Source organism: Neopelma chrysocephalum, unplaced genomic scaffold (genome assembly GCF_003984885.1).
Source record: "Neopelma chrysocephalum unplaced genomic scaffold, ASM398488v2 Primary Assembly neopelma1_97222, whole genome shotgun sequence".
In the NCBI taxonomy this organism is placed as follows: Eukaryota; Metazoa; Chordata; class Aves; order Passeriformes; family Pipridae; genus Neopelma; species Neopelma chrysocephalum.
The window spans coordinates 1,651,451-1,674,201 of record NW_020925863.1 but is presented as its reverse complement, the minus strand read 5'-3'; the positions used below and the strand labels follow the sequence as shown (position 1 = coordinate 1,674,201).

Here is a 22,751-nt window from a genome sequence, read left to right as displayed (position 1 = left end):
ATGTCTGAGCGAAAGAAAAGAATACTGCAGAAAGATTTGCTCTCTGATTATAGTTGCAACTCACCTTACTTGTTCATTATTATACATAAACTATAGGAGATTGCATCAGCCTTAACACTGTATGGATACTGTCAGAAAATTCACAAGAAATTAAGTCAAAACAGGTTAAAAAGTTTTGAAATCAGGATAATGTAAGCAGTGTACACACCACTGTAATGAAAAAGAGAGGACTGTTTAAACAGAAAACCACTGATGATTATTTAATGCAGTAAATTATATACCACAAAAATAATACGCAATTTTGAGTCGTGAACTAAGTCAAAACATTTCACACTGATGAAGACTAAGAGTACGTACAAGATTAATCACATCACTGATGAGGGAGCAAAATCTTGAGACAGATCAAATTCAGTTGCTAGCAACTGTATGGACATATCCTCAGAACCTTAAGTGACAGTACACAAAGATGTTATTACAGAAATGCTTCCCAAATGATATATTATGGGAGTACATTTTCTCAGGAGTGCACAGGGACTCAACTAAGCAATATCCCTGAAAAACAGCTTCATATTACGGGGACAACATGTCTTTTTGAGTTGCTATCTCCAATTCAAAGTACGGCTTTAAATTAAACTGATGTTAACGTCATTCAAAGTTAATTTAAGTTCCAACACTTCAGTATCTGTTACATGCACTTCCATATCTCTCTCTCTCTATGTCCATATATATAATTCAAATGCATGCATAAGTGCACATGCATCTACATGTGTATATACGTGTATATACATAGACGTACATACAAATATATATATACTTACATATAAATAGACATAGAAATACACAAATATAGAGCCATACATTCATTTTATAGGACAAAACTTTGAAATACGAGCCCTAGTGAAAGGCACTCTCTTTAGACTGCTGAGTGTTTTGGAGTAATTGGTTTGGGTTTTTTCTTAAAAATAAAGTATTTTTACATCAACAATTGATTTTGTCCAGCAAACATCTTTTAGAGACGATTTAAGGAATATAGCACCACCCTAAGGAAACAATTCTTCACCACAACCCTTCAACAGAGAAAAAGCCATCCTGTTCTGAGAACACAGCACTTGTTCTCCACATTGCAGTTTGCTGCAGAGCTCTGTGTAACAGCTATTTTTAGTTTAAAACAAGCTTCCACTGCCCTCCAGCCTTCCTGCTGAGGAACTGCCACACAGATAAGGTCTGATCAGACAAAGCATTTGCAAGTACTTTTGGCTTAGGCAAGTCCTATATTTCTTTTAAGGTTATTGGATGCCTATGAAATGCTCCTGGAGCCAGAAATAAGCACCATCTTCTAACAGCAGAATACTGAATGCTGACAACAAAAAGCAAAGTAAAACAACTTGAACTTTTACTGTATGTCTCCCTAGACTAAAATAAACAGGTTTTGTTCTTTTTACTGTTCTTATGTGATCCCCTTACATATCTTTAAGGAGTAGTGAGCAGGCTGACCTCTCTGTGCTTACAGCATGCAAGCCTTTTTCGTACCCTTGTGCAGTGTTTCGCATTACCTGGAATTAGGTCTTTCAACAAACGTAAGTCAACATGCCTGGGCACACAGAGCCTTAGGAAAGAGGTTTACAGTAACTTAGATAGGGCATATCATGGTCTTATTGCAATGAATAAGAAACACTAATGTAGGACAGAATATAAATTTGTTTTCAAAAGCAAAAAGGATCTCTATGGGCAGCTGATGTAATTCAAGAAGACAAGTTGGTTACCGAGATCTGTGGCAGTGTTTTGGACTAATAGTCAGGAAATGACAGCAATTGAGAGTCAGGGTGAAAACCTTACTAGTGGGACAAATATGGCAAAGGGTCAGGTATCATCATCAGTGTAATAACTGTCATAATTTAGCTTCTATCAGGACGATGCTGGAACAGCAACTAAAACATTCTTACAGACAGACCAGATTCCCGCTGGATAAAATAAAATCCCCAGCATCTCCTCCTACAACTCTGAGAACCTGTTGGACACACCAGAGATGGTCAAAACAGAGGTGATATTTTACAGGCAATAAAGGTTTGATGTGGCCCATCGGCCACACTCAGGGGACCCTTTCTTTACAGTAGGCCTCATAAAAGAACATTACTTTCATTTGTCTGTGTTGAGAGAGGCTTCAGACCATGTCTGATATCTTCCTCTAAAATCAGACAGAGTAAAGACATGTGCTGAACACTTATATCAACTACAAACGTACATAAATTGTCATAAGATTATTATTAAGCCAAAAATAAATGCAGCAAAGTACCAATCACAGAAACCATTATTATTTCAGTCAAATAAGAGGTCTCCTAGATAGTTCACATAGGATTTCTTTATCCTTTCCAGCACCAGATTCCAAATCCAAAACCGAGTTATGTTAACTTTCAAGGGTCTGCAATGACGTCAGAGTCAGAGCAGTTACAAGCTTTTGAAGAGCAACTACAGACACTCAGTACACAGTGATAGGTAACTTAACAGTCACAACTTTGTACCATCACTAAAATACCAGCATTTATTTAAAGATAATCCATTTCTAGAAATTATTAGCTTTTAATCACTCACTATTTGACATGGTAACACTATTTATCTTACCCTATTCCCTCAAGCAGAAAGAAAAAATTGAATAGTGCACATCCTTATCATCTAATATCCACATAAACACACTGTGCACTGTATTTCAAATAATCATTTTGTACAGTAACATACAACACAAATATATCACAATCAGCTCTGAGTCTTATATCTGTTCATTACATATGCAATTACTCACAGGAATATTGATGAAAACAGTATCAAATTCTGATGCTGACAGAAACCTTTTCAATGGCACCATGAAAAACTGCAAGAAAAAGAAATTACATAAACATTGGCTTTTGTACTTGTATTTTCTAGACCGCTATGAAAATGCATGTTACAACTCTATGAGTCGCATCTTACTTTCTCAATCGATTCCAGAGTTTCAGTGTATTTCTCTTCCGTTTGCTTTATTTCAGCAAGACAACAGCTTCTTATGTCATTTTCAGTATATTTCTGCAATTACAATGGAGTCAAGTTTAAGTCATTAACAGGCACCTAATGGATAACAAATGTTTTTATTTGTTTAGAATTATGCAATTAGGATAACTGCTTCCTGAAATTCTCTGAGTACTGCAGCCTCCAAAGATGACAGCAATAACCAAGAACATTTTAATGTTCAATTAGCTGATGGCTTTAGTAAAATCAAAATAATATTATGAAAAGTTAATGTTTAGACATAAAATGCTGAAGTATCTGCATGTACTTTGGAAGCTGAAACACAAGGTCACATTTAATTTACATCCAGACTGAGAAATCTTATTTAAAATACTCAGCAGTTAATAATTCCATTAAACTTAATGGGGCTAAATCATGTAAGTAACTTTGCATTGCCATAAATATTGGATTCGGTCTAATCCCTGCACTTATTTACAGTTTTTCTCCTTTTAGTTCTCAAGGGGAGGTTTCTCTTCAGACACAATAGGAGTATGTCCTCAAATCAGGAAGTGCAGTGACCTCCAAGTTCAGCTCTTACATATGTATGTGTGTGTCTCCAAAGAGACCCTGGGATTTTTCCATGTAAACCACCAGACTCATAGGAAATTGAAGTAATTATCAGCCCAGAACTCTATAAAAATAGTTTACAAGCAGTCTTACCAAAGATCAGATTTACAGCATTACAGCATCAATAACTTGAAGCCTCAATAAAATCTGATCTCAAATAAAAGAGTAAACAACTGGAAGAAGATATGGAATCATTTGTGTCAAGCAAGACTTAGAAGAGCTGGAGATATACAGGTCAGCTTGGAGACCTCACATAGTAACTGGACAGGCTCTTGCAATTAAAAGCAGTAATCGATCCAAAATGTTTTCTCCTAAACCAATAAGCAACAGTACTATCACATCCTTTCTGAAGCCTATTTATGGATTTGTATTATCCTTCAGCATATCCCTGGCTGTTTCTTACCTATTTTCTCCCAGTGTAGAGAATCCATATTGCTACATGTTAAATACACCTGATGACTAGATGTTATTCACATACAGGGGGAGTGAGGACTAGAAATTTAGTACTACACTTCTTTCCACTGGGAGGGGGGGGAACAAAACAAACAAAAAGAAACTTTTGAACAAAACACTTCTCTCTTCTAAGAGCAGGAAACTTTTAGACTTGAAATTTTAACAATTAGCTACTGCTGTGTTCAAGAGCTAGACTCCTTCCCCTCCCTCTCTCTGCTACCGGGCTACCTGACATACATGCTAAGCACACCACAGCAAATAGCAAGCCACACTTAAACTGTCCATGAGCCACATACAGCCCCTATGACACTGCTTGATCACCTGTGTACTGTGGGAAATGTACTCCTACCACCTCAACTAGATGCCAAGTTGCAAATCAGGCACAGAAAGCTTGGTCACTGCTCACACTTGTTTGCTGCTTTGACCAATCTCCTTCACCCTTCTCTGTCTCCACATGACTCTACAAGCAGCTCCTGCAAGTGGAACATGGCTTCTCTCTCTCATCTACCACATGCTGCAATCTCAGATATGCTTCTTGAAAACCAAACTCATGCAGTTTTTTAATTTTCCCGCAACAAATGTTAAGGTGCCATCTTCATCAGATGCAGACACAAGTAACCATTTTGCAAAAATACAATCTTATCAGAAGAATTGTCCTTTGCAAGCATCATCATCTGATGATCACCCTTATCTCAAGTCTTTAGTCTCAAATTCTTTGGTAGGGGGAAGCAGAGACTGTCACAGTTAACACAGTTATCTCAATAAACTATTAGAATTTGATGTTATTTAGACTTTCAATTATTTTTCACCTTTACTTCTGTGAGTCCAATACTGTTCAGATCCCTTGTGGTATTTGCCCCAATACTGCTGTACTCAATAGCTTATATCCATTCACAAAATGTGTCTTTTGTTCACCAGCTCTCATATGTGCAATGCAAACAAATCCTGGGATTCCACTTAAAACCATTCACTTCAGTTTTGTGCTCACCTAACCCGAAAAGATCATTCACATAGACACTTCTGGCAGAAATTAACATATCAATTTTTCTATCTGTACCATAAACTTCTAGAATTTGAGTGTAAAAAAAAAAAGGAGAGAGGGAATAAGAAATAATGTGCAAATAGCAATATGGATGAGAAAAACTGCCTTCAAAGGTCAGCTACTGCTAGGGAAAACTTAGTGGTACAGTTTACTTCACAAGATAATGGCAACCTAATGATCAACAAAAACCACATGGTTGAATAAGCAAGAAATTCATTAGTATGAAACAAATCTGTTGTCCTTGTTAGGTTAGTTGTCCAAATTATGGCTCAAACAACAGCATTTCACAATATTTTAACAATTTTAGAGATAGGACACTTTCAAGTAAGCAGTTCCATTAATTGCTTTTAAAACAGCTGGTAAGTTTTACTACTCAAAACTAGCCAACTTAAATTACTGTATTTCACTTAAAAATTATATTTCTTTCAAAAAATTACCGTAGTTAATGTTTGACCCTTTATCAAAACAGCCTGTGAAGGCTTACACAGGAGATAAAGCACTGGACATGAGAACTCAATGCAGCTGAGTATGAGTGAAGTTTCAATGAAAGTAGTTATAAAGAGATAATTTCAACTTTCAAAAAGATAACTGCTATTGTTCCAAAGTAGCATGGAATTGGAAAACGTACAGGTTGCTGTGCTGCTTCATCTTTCATTAGGTCTTCATAAACCTCTCCACCTTCATCTTCTCCATAGACACAATCATACAAATCTTCATCTTCATCAACACCAGTTTCACTGAAAAGACAAGACAAGAAAAAAGCTGTGCAGCACAGCTGCAAGGGACTACTTCTCATAAAAAAGGTTTCTACAGTAAACAAACATTAATTATTTGAATATCTAATGAAAAGAACTCATTAAGGGAAATTAAGTCCATTAATTTTCTTTTCTCAATGCATTTAAAATACAATTGTACAAAATCAACACAATACTGAAGACTGCATGAATTTAGAACCACACAGGACCTAAACCATACAGCAGAAGCAACACATGGGGGCAGTTTTGTCATGAGCTACTATCCAGATGTCTTCTTCTCTTTGACCCTTCTCCCAACACATCCAGTGAAGAGGAGCTGCCTCTCCTTTCTGCCTGGCATCCCACTTCACTGGGATGCCAGGCACTGTTACAGGTCTTCTCTCTGCCTAAAGAAAGGATTTTCTGGGGTAAAATTGCTTAGAGCACGGTGCTAATAACACCAAGGTGTAGGTTTGTGATCCCCACATGGGTCAATCACTTAAGAGTTAGACTCGATGCTTATGGGTCCCTTCCAACTCAGAAGATTCAGTTAGTCTGTGATTCTGTGAAAATACACTAAAGTCTGCAGAGCCAGCACCTGAGACTCTGTCCCTCCATGCCATAAGGCAGTATCTTAACTATCTCATGGCAACTTTCAGCTACTCAAAAATTAAAAAAGTAACCTATCAAACTGAAAATTATAGACAGTTCACCAGAAATGTCCTCTTAATACCCAGACTACAGAAATAAGGCATAAATTAAGGCTCAAATCTACCCTCAGCTAATCCAGGTTTCATTAGAATTAGTCCTGCTAGAGTTTTTCCTACTTTGTGCTAGTATCAAGCCCATAATATCTTTTACTCCTATTTCTCAGGATATGTCTACAAAAGAACTCTAAAAGATATTGAAAGCACTCCAGTCACAATAATAATATAGAAACTGGATCAGATGTGCTGACAATTTTGAGATTTTTCCTGTTGGAAGACAACACTGAAATCCTTCAGACTAAAAACCAACAGGTTAGTCTAACATTTCAGCTCACAGTGATGGTATGCCAGCCCTTCACATTATACACTGGCAGCTGTCAGATGCAGCAGACAACTCTATTTTACCACCTCTGCTCCAGGGAACAAAAGCCAGCAAAAAGCCAGAGTACTTTAACTACTGCAGCTCTTTCTGACAAAAAGACTTAAATTTATTTTTAATTTCTTTACACACCATTTAAACTCAGGGACAATTAAATTAATTTCAGCCAAATACACTCACTAATAATTAAGAGAAACTAAAATTGTGGACCATTTGCATCATTCAGTGACACTTTTGTTTCTTACTCATTAATTGCTTTCTCCACAATTGAGACAGCATGCAACTATCAAATTTCAGTTAATAATATTTGTAATTTGGTGCAAAAGAAGAGCTACGAATATCAATTTATTTGGTTTATTAACTTTTTTTTTTAAAGACTGTCTTCCAGTACTGAGTTTATATACCTATTTAAGAATTGGTAGAAATATTATTTTCAAACAGTGCTAATGCCACCACATCTAAGAGATGAGGACATCATCTCTAGCCCACTTGGATCTCTCAGAGGAGACTGTAACTTCTACCTTCTGCACCTTCAAGTACACAGAGTGAAAAGCAATTATCCATGAGACAGTCAGTCAGCTGCAGGAAACAAGGACAAGCTATGCAGGGCAAGCAGTAAATTGAGCAATGCTGATAATGGTGGTGTTTCCCTTCTTCACACGCACTAAGGAAACAAATCCCTGATATGAACAGCAGCTCCTTCACCACATTGCAACAAGCGACACACAGTGTGTCCAGAGCCCGGGGAGCACTAATGAGGTGAGTGCTGGGGGAGCTTCAAGCTCTGGGGCACTGAGCTCTGAGCTCTTGTCCAACATGATTCCTAATGGATCTTGAGAGGTCCTAGCCATAGAATACAAGGGTATCCTGACAATCCTGCAAACACTTACCCAAAAGAGGTAAATGCATACATATGCACAATTTCATTGACTTTAGGGAAATAATCCACTTGAATTATGATCCAAACATGCATTTTGTTTGCAAGTTCAAATCAATTTCCTTAGGTCTCTTAAAATTGATATTTCAACTTTCTGAAAGCATTCTCATAGTATAGAGATAATTTAGAAACACATTTGTTTTTTTACTTTGCTACCAACCCCCTCCATGAAACACAGAATTTGATTCTAAGCTTCCTTACATACACAAATGTATCACAATTATTCAAACAAGCTTTCATAATTAATTCTTCCTGGTCAGCATAATTGCTAACAAAACACTTTTTAATCAAATAAATATCCCATTTTCATTAACACCATGTGTTCTATAACATCATATAAGTAATAGCATGCAACTGAAAGCCAAAATCATTAATTAAATATTTACAACATACTCTATTAAATCAGGAAGACCTTTGTAGACATCTTCATCATCAACGCTTTCTTCTGTAGGGAAGGGCCTATAGAAAGAAATATAGCATTAATTATACACAGCACTAGACTAGTCATACAGTGGGATTTTGTCTGGTTTCTAAGATTTTCACACAGATTACTGCATGCTAATGTGTTTGTACGTTCCTCTCTTTCTCTGATGAACAGTATATATGTATTTAGACTCCTATATGTGAACTGACACTTAATATAATAAACACCCTACTGGACGGGGTTGCTATAAATCACTACTAATACACATCATTGTCATTTTTCAACTGGGGGGCGGGAAATCAGCAAAACTGTCACATTAGGTCTGTTGTGGTTTTCTTGGTTTCTTTTTGAAAATGAGAATTTCACGAACTTGGAGGAAGAAAGAAGAGAAAACCCCTTTGTCTTTACATAAATCAGCACTGCATCAGCTTGACTTGTGACCCTGTGTCACTACTATCACACAAGTTCTGCAATACTAGCTGCTCATTTGTTCACCTCAAGTTTCAGCATGAGAAGCACACAGAGTTCAGGCTCTTCAGTAAATGTACCAGAGGTAGAAGATACCTTTCATAACTCCTCAGAGGTCCAGAGCCTTGGTTAGCTGCCACTGGGTAATCTGGGTTACAACTAGAGAAATTCTAAGTGGGGGACACAGCCTATACTGCCTCTAACAACCTTTCCATGGAGCACCGTGCCAGAGGCATTACTCCCACCATCCATTGTAGCAATAACATACCTTATTCCCGTGCCTAATGCAATAGGAGTGCGAGAAAGTTTTGAAAGTGTTTCGATCACCTGGAGAGGAAGGAAACAAACTGTGATTAGTTGGAGAACAGAAGTAATAAAACATTTTGTTCTCTACTGTTTCATTACCAGCAGCACTACTTCAAATTATATAAACAGACAGAGAATCTGGCTGCATCAAACACTGAATGCAACGAACTTCCACGGACTTCCCCCTAGCTGGTCCTAGGTGGTTTTGTACCGGGAGATGTGTTGGAACCACAAAGAGAAGCTTTTACTTCTTTACAAGTAAAAGCTAATTTAAGTCGATTTAGAACCAGGTAATACATGTCACAAATCAGACATTCGATTCGCAATTGGACCTGGATGCACTTGTAAACAAATTTTATCTCGCAGACTGTTCTAAATATTTGGGATTCTTATTGTAGCTCCAGAAAGAAAATCGTATGGATTTGAGCTTCGGCACGCAGTGGCCTGCAGAGGGAGCCAGAGGCCAAGGCAGAAGGCTGGGAGGGCACGGATCGATCTCATCGATCTCTTCATCGGCCCCACAGCCAAAGCTGCGCGAAGGAGCCTTGAAGCCTTCTTTTCTTTAGAATATGGCAGCAGCATGGAAGGTCTCATTTTAAGAAAATACGTCCTGTAAGTGCTAAAGGCTATACAAAAAGCGAGGGAAGCATTAAGGAGGGTTGGATACACACACATACGGTCACAAAGGTGAAGTTGTTTTGCTGGCAACTGTAATAATACCAGACCTATTCTGACTCTGCCCAGCATGTCCTCTGTGTCACGAGTATTTTCTGGTATACTGGGAACTATCAGATTGGCAAGTCTTGTTTGCTAGAGAGAGAAAAAGACCCAAAATGACACCCTGTCTGAATTTCTATGCTTCAAATGAAGGTTTCCCCTGGAATTCCCAGAAGTTTCAGCTTAGATCTTTTCAACTTAAAATTAATATTAAGCTGAAATCTCCAAAGAAGGTTTTTATCAGCAGTATCAAAATTCAGTACAGCAATTCTACATTTCACAGGCATTTGGGAATCATGTCTACAAATTCAACTGTTTATTTTTGAAATTTTAACTACAAGACTACCCTGACCATAAAAGAGAGTTTAAAAGTGCATCTCTCAAAGGAATGAAAATTACAGGTTTACACAGGAGAATGACAAAGTAAAAACCACAGAGAATAATCACAAACTACAGAGTTTAAACTGAAGTAACAAAGCCTCCAAAGTGAATCATATCTCATATGCAGATGAGTAAAATTAAGAATTAACAACATTAAATTACTCCTGTGAAAGGAACATTTGGGGTTCATGCAAGCTGCTGTGAAAATGAATGTCACAGAAAACCTGATTTTGCCTTACAGGAAAGACAAAGAATTATAAAAACAAATAAATATGCTATGAACATAATCCAAGGTTGGGGCACATATTCCCCTTTGAACAGAAGAATTGCAATATGGCCTAGAATATGTTTTAGAAATTGTGAATAAAAGTTGACTGAATAAATTACAAAGTTAATTAAAAACTATTTCACATTAATCAAAAGGTCAAAAGGGAAAAAACACTCCTTTACAAAGTGTTACTGTTGCAGGGGAGTTGTGGTTTCCACACCAGACCAGAACCTGCCTCTGCACACCTGCAAGAATTCCAGTGCAGGGTTGCAAGGACTGCTAAGCCACAGGAGACAAGACAGTATGAGAAGTTAACTGAAAATTCAGTAGCTGGCAAAATGATCTAACAGATGGGTGGACATTAATTGGCAAAATCACGGGAAAAGAGGCTTAATGTTAAAAACAAAGGGGGGCAAGTCTGGTGAACTGAATATCCCTTTCTTGTTTTAACATGTTATTTCCCAGCACATAAAAAATCTTTTGCAAACTATTCCACCCACACAGACCATTTTCCTTAGAGGGATTCTCACTTATCTAGAATAATCAAACCCAGCAGAGGTACAGCTTACTCTTCACAGCTAATTATGGTTGCTTCAAAATAACACAAAAAACCAAGCTGTACAAATGAAACTACGAATTTTAGGTAAGTAACTAGCAAATATTATTCCCAAAATGTACTGCCAAATCACATTTTACAGCTATCAATATGAACACAAACAAAAGCAAGATTTATAAATTAAGAGGAATAGAAAAGCTTTTTCAGGAACTGACGTGAAAACTTGGAGGGGATGGGCATGGTGACACACGATGACACCCACACACACTGAGGAAGCCAGAGGAGTGTTTATGAGAACATGCACACAGAAAAGGACAGAGAAAGGAACTATGTGACTAGAGACAACAAAAGACTACCAATAATTTTCACCACTCTTAGAAAGGGAGGTGGTTTGGCACTGCAGGAAGAGCAAACTAACAAGCTAGGAAGTCAATAGACAGATCTCTATCAAAAACTGAACACTAGATAATCTGGTTAGAAAAAAATGGTCATCAACACAACAGCTGTCAGCATCTCACCAGAGACACACTGCATTCTCCAGAACTAAGTGACGAAGTGTGGCCACACTGGTATCACGAAAAGGGGAAAGGTAATGGGCAGAGATCACCATTTTATTTCAAAATAACACAATTCAGAACTTAAAACCATTAAGCACATCAGTCTTTAGTTAAGATTAAAATACAGACATAACTTCCACAGAAGAAAAGGTAATGTTCACCCACTGACCACTTTTACTAAACAGAAGCTTAAGACAGCACTCTGTTAAGAAACAGAACTGTGCCTACTGAGGGGTGTGTTCCTCACAGTTATGGTTTCCTTAAAGAATTCTGAGAAAATGTCCAGAATACTCACACCAGTAATCACACATGAAACTACTACTTCTGGGCAACACACTATTTCAATATCACATACATGTAAATGCCTTTGCTCCAACATAAAGCGAGGAAAAGAAAGCTTCTCCTTCCACATGAAGTTTCCGTTGTTTGGTTCCAAGCCACTGCAGGAACAACTAAGCGTCCCCAAATTTCAAGGTCCATGTCCATGGTTGCTGTTATATATGGGCTGAGTTGTCAGATAAATGATCAGAATTTCAATAGTCATTCATCAAAACAAAATTAAATCCAGAAAAATGTCTGATTTTCAAACTCACAAAGAAAAGACTCAGGAGGTTTTCAAAACAGTGCTAGTTTGAAGCCCTATACAGTTGGCATGAGGGAGCCTGTAATACAGTACAATTCTGAACTCCAAAATTACTATGTACCAATACACATTAAAGGCCATAATATTCAATTTAATGCTTTTCATGTGCTTTTTTTGCCTTGTTCTCTTCCTTTCAGCAGAGCTTTAATCCCTTTTACCTATTTAACCCTAAATGATTGCCCAGTTTTCTTCCACAGCAAGGACTCTGACCGATGCTCCTGTACCTTTGAATGACGCTTAACTGGATCTTAATTTAAGTTCAAAATTAGCACTCCTGGCTTGTACAAAGTCCAGAACAACAGGGCTTCCATGCCTGGCTCTGATCTGCGATAAACAACTGCACAAAGGGCTGCAGAGCCTTTGCACACACTATTACTTGGAACAGTCAGCAAAAAACAGATACCGAGTAAAGAGTAGCATTGACACATGAAAAAAGAAACGTTTCTACAACATCTACATTCCTGCACACTGAAAACTTAGTAACTGTAACTCTCCTGCAGGGAAGTTGACACTGAGAGATGTTAGCGAGAGACTTCCAGATATAAAAGGAAGCCTCACTGCACCCGCCTCAGTACGGCTCCTTTGCACTGCTTAACACCATCAGAGAGGTTAAGCAAGTTTTTAGAAGTCACATCAAAGTCACGCTCACTTCAAGAAGATATGAACAGCCAAGTTTGTTTTTCAGTACATAGCCAGTTGATGCAAAATACAACATGAAATTCAAATCTATGGTCCTGAAAGAGGAAGCACACCTCAGCCCACACCCTGGTGAGTGGCTCTGCTCCTCATTCATGTTTCAGGCACTGCTCACACTACACATTAACTCTCTACTTCATTAATTACTCTAACTGCATTTTTTTCAGCTTATTATTTATTATTGTTTTACTTGACTTACTGTTGTAGGTCAGAGTCTCCAGTTTATGTAAGAACTTTAATACTCCCTGCCAAAACACTATTTTGTAATTTCCTGCAGCCATACTCTTCAGAAAATCACATCAGATATTCCTGTGCCTGCTTACAGCAGCAGTACACTAGAGGGACTATTTTACTTCTTTCCATAGCAGTGGTGCGTCTGAGTTTAAAATGTGTCTTTATATTTTGGTGGTGTCCCTTTTTAATCTTGTTTGTTTAAAGAAGAACTTGCAAATCACGCAGCTAAAAAAACAGATGAAGTAAATTTTAAAAGTACTTTTCCACTTTTAGAAGAAACAGAAGTAAATCATTTTGCAACCCACTGTCTGCCCAAACAGGCAACATTTTCTTGCTTCTGACAGCTGCTGTAAGGACTAGGCCCATATTTGTATTTCTGATGTTTACTTCAACTGAAAATATTATGTGATCAACAAATGTTGATGGCAACAGTTTCACAGATTACGCCAATAAAACCTAGAAAGACTTACTTGTGGTTAGATTATCAAAGCAGTTGCTTCTGTGTAGGCACTTAAATCAGGATGTGTTTTATGACATGGTAGAAGTCACCAGGAATTCACAACTGTATTATGCATCAAGTAGTTTTTCGAAGTCTGGGCATCTAGCTTAGTAGTTGAGTGTTGCAATTTGTTGAAAACTTAGCTTTACTCCCTCCCTTGAAGTGAATTTATTTAGCAGACATGTGGAAACACACTAGCATAACATAAAGCAGTTATCTGCCAACAGAAATGTTTCCAATACCAACCTATTTTTGACACATTCACATGGGTTTCTTCATGAACAGGTCTTATTTTACTTCATCAAATTTTGGAGGAAGAAAAATCTTCAACTCTATAGGAAAATTAATCCTTCAGATGAGCTGATAAGCTCCTTGGCTGTGGTCTGTCTCCATTCCAGCCTCTGGGTTGGAAGAGCACTCTTATGTTCAAGAAAACTTTAAATCTGTAATTACATGTCTAATATGCCCCCTTATCAACAGACTTTGAAATAGTTCTGGTTGGTTGGCTGACTTTGAGTTATAATGAAGTGTGGCAGTGTAAGTAGATTATAAAAATACCTGTTTCACATGTAGTTGTTACTACTCTCAAGCTAAACTCTAGCCATGAAGAGAGCCTGATGGCTGCATAACACTGGTGTAGATACCTACCTTCTCAAAGGAAACTACAGAGTTGCTGTTTGCTTTTTCAGAGAAGTGAGCAGACCTGTAATTTGTTACCCAGAAAGAAGGATGCTTTACTCCCCATGCTTGACAAAATCTTAGCACCATTCACTTGTGCATGCAGTATCAGTGTAAGTAACCACTGTCATTTCAAGAATCAATTTCTTCAAAAGCCTGTAAAAAAGGCATTTGCTCATTTAATAAAGGATGTGTTGTCATACAAGAAAAATACTACATAAGCTTCCAAATGGTTTCCAAGTAAAATTTATCAGCAAGACAACCATGAATATAAAATGCTCACACATACTTAAGACTACTTATCAGGGCTATGTTACATTTTCCGGCTTTTTTCCTCCCTTTATAACCTGAAACCTTTGATTGAAAGAAGGGCATATTGGTTTTGGCATGACAAATATAAAAGGGTTTAATTTCACAGGGAAAATTCACCACAGAATCTTTTAGAGACTCAAATTAGGATTATTGAAAGGTAAGAAGTCTTGAGATGTGTACCCGCACATATTAATTATCTGGATATGTGCATACACTGCCCAGAGCTCTGGGCAGATTATGAAAATCAAGGCTAATGCAAATAGAACTCCAGTGTTCCTAGAGAACACAAAGTAATATATGCTCTGCATCACAAGGGTAGGGCTCTTATGAGGCCAATTTTCAGTGCCACATATCCAGGACACTTTAAAGCCAGAACTACTAGTCGTGCCCACATGCTGAGTGAGTTTCCATTAAGCTGTTTTCACTCACACATCAGATTGGTGAGGAGGAGGAGAAAGAGAAATCATCATTTTATGTCTCTGTCACTCAGAGATAAGATGAAATTGCTATACATATTCTCAAATTATTTATATTAAGGAAGAAGGTTTATCATTTGCTACTGTGGAGTTTACCAGGCTCTGGGCAGCCCTGGATCAATACTTCATTTGGAGGGGAGGAAAGGGGGAGGCGGGGAAGACATATTAATATATATTAATATTTTACACTAATTCATCACTAACTTTTGAACCAAAAGACCTCTAAGAACTGCTAAATTTACATTTGACTTGGTTAACAGATGTTAAAAAAAAAAAAAAGGAGATGTAGCTAGACAACTCCAGGGTGATTACACAGCTGCTGATCTAATGAGCATATTATTCCAAGTAAAGCATGTTCATAAGTTAAATTGAACATTTTCTCTCCATCTGCCTTGTTCGGGTACTGTGTTAGTAGTCTGTTTTGGTTCAGGTTAGTTTTAATCAAAACCACAAGCCTCTAGGGAAGGAAAAAGGATGAGGGTTTTTCCAAAAGGCAAAATGAATGAAAACTCATGAAAAAGAGAAGAAAGAAAGGGGGGAAGAACGAAGGAAAAAAAAAAAGGGGGGGGGGGAAGAGACAAAGAAAAAAAAAGAAGAAAAACCACGACCTAAAAGCAAACCTTCATCTTCCATACCGGCACCTTTAACAGGCCCTTAAAAACAAAAAGCAAATTTGAAATACCAGCTGTGCAAATATGCCTTTACTAAATACTGTGATAGCATGCATTGAAGAATCAAAGTCATACAGACACAATGATGTGAAAGACAATTTACACCAACTGGCACCTGCACCAACATCTTCTTAGGAACTCAGCAGACTGCAGACCTCTAGCAGGTAGACATGTAATGGTCTGGGGCTCATTAAACAAATACAGATTTTCATCTCATTGAAATAATCAAATCCAAGCTTTAGGTGTAGAGCACTGATAGGTGCAACCCAAAGGAAAGCCAGATTTACTTTCCACCAGGATAATCACCAGCTGTGGGATGCTGCCTGCTTTCCCACTGACATTACCTTCAGCTACCCTGATTCTGGCCTCTCTCATTCCATGTCCATTCTTCCATTTCCACTGGGCTACATCCTCAGGAAACACATCTGAGGGCTACTTCATCCCTCTTTCCCATCAAGGCTTAGCGCTGGCATAGTAGCAGTAAGGAAAATAGACCAACTGTCCCATGGCAGAGAAATGCATGACCCCGAACCAAGTCTGTGTGACTGACAGCAGCCTGCCAGCAACTCTGGAAAAAAAGGTTTGCAACCAGGTGCCAAATGCTTTCATGCAGAGGCAGCAAGGGTAAGACTGCTGTAAAAGCTGGTTTTGGCAGTCATGCACATTTCCTCTGAGCACTGAGCCCCAGTTCCCAGCTGCGAGAGGAGAGCTCAGAGGTGCTGCTGGCTCCAGGCATGCCGACCTTCATACCATACACGAATTGCCCTAGGGAAGCCTCCTCCAGTACCCATTTTCTCCAGGGCCTCCATAGAGTCTTCACAATAAAGTGGCAGGAAAGATTCTCCAGAAGGAAAAAAAAAAAAAAGTAGCCAAGACAAAAAACCTCCTGGGTGTTGCCTCTTTCTGTTTGTAGATAAGCTAACTACAGAGATGCAAACTGCTGGGACTTCAAAAGCCCTGGGGAATCAACAATTATAGAAGATGCAATGTTTTCTCCAAAGCCTCGTAAGAACCAGAGGTGAGGAGGGTAACTGAGCACCAGGAAGGCAGGCAGAGACAGAGAGAAAGGAGAACGCAATTTTTAAAAACCACCCTGGAAGACATGAGAACAGATGACCTGATATCCAAATGGACAAGTTAAGGGCAAGCATATTTACCTCTTTTAGTCAAAATGGAATATCTGACATTAAGTTAGAAATATCCAAAACAGAGTTCTGTTGTTTTCTTTTCACATCTCTAAATTAGATCAAGCAACACTTGATGTCATATGTTTACATTACAGATGTAAAGTATCTACAGCATTTTTCTCCAGGTCAATAGTTAAAAACATAAATGTTGTTTCCAACAATAGCAAAGGGCTGCTTGGACCCCTCACTAATCAAAGCCCTCCTTCCCCTCTTGCACACTGAACATTTTTAACATTTTATCCCTTTTATCAGGGGTGATAAGTCTGATCATGCAAACTCCTGAACTAGATAAGTGGGACTGGCTGACATAACTAACTGCACACATGAATCCTAAACATTAAAGGAGGAGAAACAAAACCAAATGCTCTCCAGGAATCCATAAAACTCAATGCCATGTTATTAGGACCATAATGAGCAAGTCTTTAATAATCAATACCCAATTACAGACACAAATGTATGCACATTAAACACAAATCATGCTTAAGATCCCATTCTTTTCCAAGTTTGAGGTCAGTGACGAGGCTACAGTTGCTAATCCAAAAGTATGAAAGATTCCCCTTGACAGCTTTGCTCTTACAAGGATCTGAAAAAGTCCAAATTGCACAAGCAGCACAGTCCTGCTCATCTCTTGGTTCATTTTGTCCAAAAGGCCCAGAGACTCCCCAAAGCGAGCACAGGGGGAGGGAGTTCTAGCAGCTGCTTCCTGTCTGCAGCTCGTGGTTTTGATTCTATGAATACCTTCCAGCCCTCACCATGCCTTCAGGGGGGTTAAATTTGGGGTTGGTTTTTCAGTTGTTTTGGGTCTTTTATTTTTCCCTTTTTAAGATCTTGCTTAAAGAATGACAACCTTATTTTAAGTACTGCTGTGTTATGTATAAACAGAGCACTTGAACACTGTAACTAACAGCATGAGTGCAAGCTGCCTTGGAGCACACTACCCCTGTAAAGATGGAGACTAAATAGGATAGTGATGGATAATCTATACTTACAAACAGCATCTTCAAACTGTATTCAGCTTTGATCAAGTGTTTGTTTTCAGTGTTTTCTGAGCACTCTTATTGATGATACCATGATCTTTTTACCGTATTTTATATGGGTCAAAACAGTAGTCAATCATGGAAAAAACAGCTTTTTCCTGCATTTTAAACAGGATATTTTAATACAATATATTTTTTTCCTAAACATAAGCATTCTTTTTAAAATCCCTAATAACTGAACAGTGAATTATTAACGATTATCAGATGTTGAACAGGTTTTTTTTAAATAGGAATGGATGTATATCAGTGTTGTATGTTCTCCAAAGTTACATTTCTTTTGCCGCTGCCCTTTAACAGATATCAGAAGACTATTTTTACACGTTTTGAAAAGAACAAGCAAATTGTCTAAACTGCAAGCACCAGTTTATACACTATCTATACACATGGTGGGTGTTCTTGACCTTGGATGTTTAAAATTGGCATACAAATGTTTTAGAAGGAAATTAGTGCTTTCATATTCATTATTGATTGCACCTCCAATACTGTTTTGGATATGCATCCTGCAGTTTAAGTGACATGTGGTTTCCTCACTCCCACCGTGTTATTTCACTTCAATATTTAAACAGATTCCTTGTCAATTTTGATCCCAGTAAGAAGGATATTCAGAGGTAGCTGTGCAATGGAGTTTTTCTTCCTCTCTTCTGCTAAAAGCAGAGGAAGATCTTTCTCTTCCTGTCTTGAGTGAACCAGTCACTGCCACACTTCTCCCTTTTCTGAATTTAATTTAACCATTGACTATATAAATCCAATTAGCATTGGTTTTGCTGAACAGTACCGAGTCCCACTTGAATCATGAACTGAATTTACTCCAGTACACAATCTCTGAAGATAGGAATATTTATTAGGCATAAACACACATTGTCTGCCCCCTTATTCTCTGCAAGAAAAAAAACTGCCCTGCTGCAGTGGGCAGTGCAAAAGGAAGTGAGCTGTTCTCTTTGATGCAATTACCCTCCAACTCACTCAAGAGAGGCTTACAAAAGCCCACAACTATCTTTCAGGCCTCACACTCTCAGAGATCTCTCTACTCCACCAGAAGAGACAAGGGATTGGATCAGACTGACTGAAAAGCATTGCGTTTGCCTTCAACACCACAAAAGGATATGCAGTAAACCGGATGGCATAACTCTGACATTCCACTGTCTTCCACTCATTTCAAAAATAAACAGCTTTGATACAAAATTTAAAAAAAAAAAAAAAAATCAAACTTGAGGAGACATTCTGCAATGGAAATGGCCATATTATCAGCTTCTATTATAGAAACCTGATATGTACAGTGGTTTGGTTTTCTCCCTAATCATCTGTTCATTTAGACAAAAAAATATAACTATGCTCACAGTAGTGAAAGAAAATATGAAGAAACAGTTACATTCCCATCATGTTTGTACCCATTTCTCCTTGAGCTGGATCCTTATACTGAAAATTACAAAATGAATGAGAGAAACTAACTTGCTATTTTTATTTGAGATTGCTTAATTATTTTCCTGCTTTATTGCCTTGAACATGCAGCAGTTTTCAGGTTGTACTATCTGTGTATTTATCTTTCCCCTCAGAAAGATTACTACCTTAAAAAATGCCACTGCAGAACTGCACAACCAAGAGAGAGTGGGATTCCTCTGTATTTTTAAAAATGTTGTTCTTTAGCTTTCATTTTCTGAAAAGAAAATTTTGAGTTCTTAAAATATGTGAATGGGGATCATACTATGTATTTTAGATATAGATACTGTGATAAATAAGAGCAAACCACAGATACTTATCACTAGCCATAATATTTACTATTAAGATGTCACTTGGATTTCACCAGCATTACTGACTTCAGGAAGTTCTGTCCTCTGCCTTGTGGTCTTTACCCACTTGTTTCTGCCCTGCACTTCAGTTTGCTACTGTCTGAGCTGTTCTAACCCAACCGTAAGCATGGTCATGTCATAATGATATGCAGAGAGAGGGAGGGACCAATTTCTTCAAATGTTATTCTGAAGGGCAGGTGAGCTCCTCTGTTATTTCCCAGCTCTGCCACATCAAGAGGTATGACAGAGGCAGCAAAGGAGAGGCAGTAACTTCTGACATTAAGACTGCCTCTTAGGGTACATAGGACTGTACCTCCCTTTTACTCTATAGGGCTTACAGGCATTTCCAAAGCTTTGTTGTGGAATTGTGCTTAAAAATATTTGTGAAAGAGCACAGAACTGAAGACATCCTGGACTGGTAACAGGTCATAAAACTTCATCTAAGGCCAACTTCAGTCCTAACTGTTCGTGATAAAAACATCAGTAGCACATAAGAGTCCAATGAAACCCTTGACATGAATTTAGTTGGGCATTTCAGTCCAACAGAGTGAGATCAAACCACACACGATATCCTAAGTGTTATTTAGTTCCACTACAGTCAATCACAGCAGTGGCCTACACTGAACAAATGCAACAGCAACTGCAGGTAAGCAAGTGCACCTGGATAACACACCACGCTGTGCTCTATGAACAACAGGCCCCCACATCTTTTGCAGTTAATGCACAAAGTCATTTTGGGGAGATAACACCGGGAAAAAATACATTGCAACCAACCAACTTTGTCACAGGCATTATGGTCTCAGTGAAAGGCAATATTTGTGTTAAAGAGTGTTTAATTTTTGTGGGTCAAATGTCTATGTGGGGGAATTTCAAACTGAAAGTTGTAGTTCATATGTAACCTGAGTTACATCTCTACCTTCTTTTTTTTTTAATATCAAACATCAGATTTAAAACCGAGATAGGATAAAATGCACACAGGATGAAGAATGTTAAACAAAGTGAGAGAAACAGCTTTAATGGTGAAACTTCAAAAAAGCTATTCTGCATTACAGCTTGTCATTTTATCCCACATTACCTGTAATGTTCCTTAAAATTGTGTCCCTCAATATATCTCCCTTTTTACTTGGCAAGCACTAATTTTACTGCTTACAGGTATTTCCAACAGCACAGAAATTCCCTTACTGCACTCATACCAAAAATAGTAAAGATGAGACAGCATCAAAACCAGTGAAATAAAGCAACGCTTAACTGAGACAGATGCATGAAATGTAATCGTCAGACAATAGCAAAGTCAGAGGATTTGGAGAGATTGAAGTTTTGGGAAATATGAGAGATGTAAGGAGTAAGATGTAAGAAAGTTGAAGGAAGGAGAGTGAGGCAATGGGGGAAGAGGAAAAATCTCATTCAAAGACATTGATGTTGTCAGCTTCTGCAAGGGTTTGAGATTACAAAAACATTACCTCAAAATAGAAAACAAGATAAGAAAATGGAAAGCAAACCTGAAAAGCAAAAATATAAAATGAGAACAAAGAAAGTGGTAATTTGTTTCTAAAGAGATGATCCATGTTTTCCACAAAAAGGAACAAAACCATTAACATATAAATCCCCTCTGTTAGCTGCATTAATGCTGTTAGCTTGTTGCTGTAGCTGAGGTACCTACAGTATGCAGAGCACACACAAGGTAGATTTTGTGAGCTATGTGGATCAGCTCAGTAGAAGGTACAGCATTTGTTCTAAAATTAGATTTAACTTTTGCAAATTTTTAATTACTGTTGTTCAAGAATAATACAGCCATTAAAAACATTCCTATACAACATTTTTTATTATCACTTGCACTGTAGACTATGCAGAAAAGCCCTTAAGGCCTACATACAACAAAAGACAACTATTGATTTTATACTAAGATGAAGGTCTAGTTCTCAGTCAAAATTAAGTGTCACATATGTAACAAACAGGCCAGGCTACTGTAGTACAAGTTTTATTTTTCAGTGGATCTCTGATTACTGTTGTAGTTAGGTTTCCCATGTCTGTGACACTCAGAACATGCACCACATGGTCTCCAGCTTCAGAACAACTCCTACTACAACTTATTAAAATCCAACAGAACATCAAGGAAAAAGGGTTTCTGATAGGATTCACTGCCTTGCTGGTTCAGGGCTCCTCTGTCTGAGAAGAGCTTCACAGAAAGGGCATTTTTTTCCCTTAAGACTTCAGTCTGCCAATTGAACTAACATGGATCAATTTAAAGCCATCATAAGGTCTGAGGCACTGTCAGATGTATTCTTTCCTACTGAACAGCTTTCATACAGTGGCACCAAGTCACAACACGTGTTTGAGAACGCTGACTGCTTTTAACATTTTACCTAACATTGCCAAATTCATAGCTGAATTCCCCTGCATACCCAGAGCTCTGCACTTGCAAACAAGCAAGGACACAGTAGTTACTCTGATACCATACCTACTGGAATGACCAATTTCACTGCCTGAGCAACTTGTTTTCAATGTGCACAAAAATAGCAGAACAAGATCTAATATTGATAAGTTTAGATTCCTAGCTTCATATTAGAGGACGGAAAATTTTTTCAAGTAATCTTCTAACTTAGAACCTGCATAGAAAGCAGGTCAGTTTCTACATGAGCCTAAATTATTTTTACTTGGCAAAAGCAATACTTTCTCTCACAAGCTTGTGAAAACAACTGCCTCTAAACCAGCACCTGTATTCACCTTCACTTTCCATTTCTGGGAAATGACTCGGAGAATAACGGCTTTTTGGCTTTTCATTCTCAACAGAGTAATGCAATAAAGCATCTTTTCATGACTCCCAGAAAAATATCTAAAGGAGAAAAAAAGTTTATACTCACTAACTCTTACTCACTCTCCTGAGACACATCTTTTCTTTTAGTCATAACCAGAAACATCCTGACTATATTCCCTGATGGTTTACTTGCACATACTCCATCTCCGTCAACAGCAGGAGATGAACCCTGCCTTTTAGC

At 38.0% G+C, this 22,751-nt stretch overlaps 1 protein-coding gene across 2 annotated transcripts in view; it reads right to left on the bottom strand.

Moving 5' to 3' along the window:
• The window catches only part of VAV3 (vav guanine nucleotide exchange factor 3), a 157,767-nt gene that overhangs the window by 91,703 nt on the left and 43,313 nt on the right, over window positions 1-22,751 (bottom strand). For both annotated transcript variants that reach the window (XM_027671909.1, XM_027671910.1), the window contains exons 3-7: window positions 9,019-9,077; window positions 8,252-8,317; window positions 5,730-5,838; window positions 2,965-3,057; window positions 2,798-2,866 (exon numbers count right to left, since the gene is read on the bottom strand). In XM_027671909.1, coding sequence (XP_027527710.1) covers window positions 2,798-2,866; window positions 2,965-3,057; window positions 5,730-5,838; window positions 8,252-8,317; window positions 9,019-9,077 — 396 coding nt within the window. The remainder of the gene's footprint in view (window positions 1-2,797; window positions 2,867-2,964; window positions 3,058-5,729; window positions 5,839-8,251; window positions 8,318-9,018; window positions 9,078-22,751) is intronic.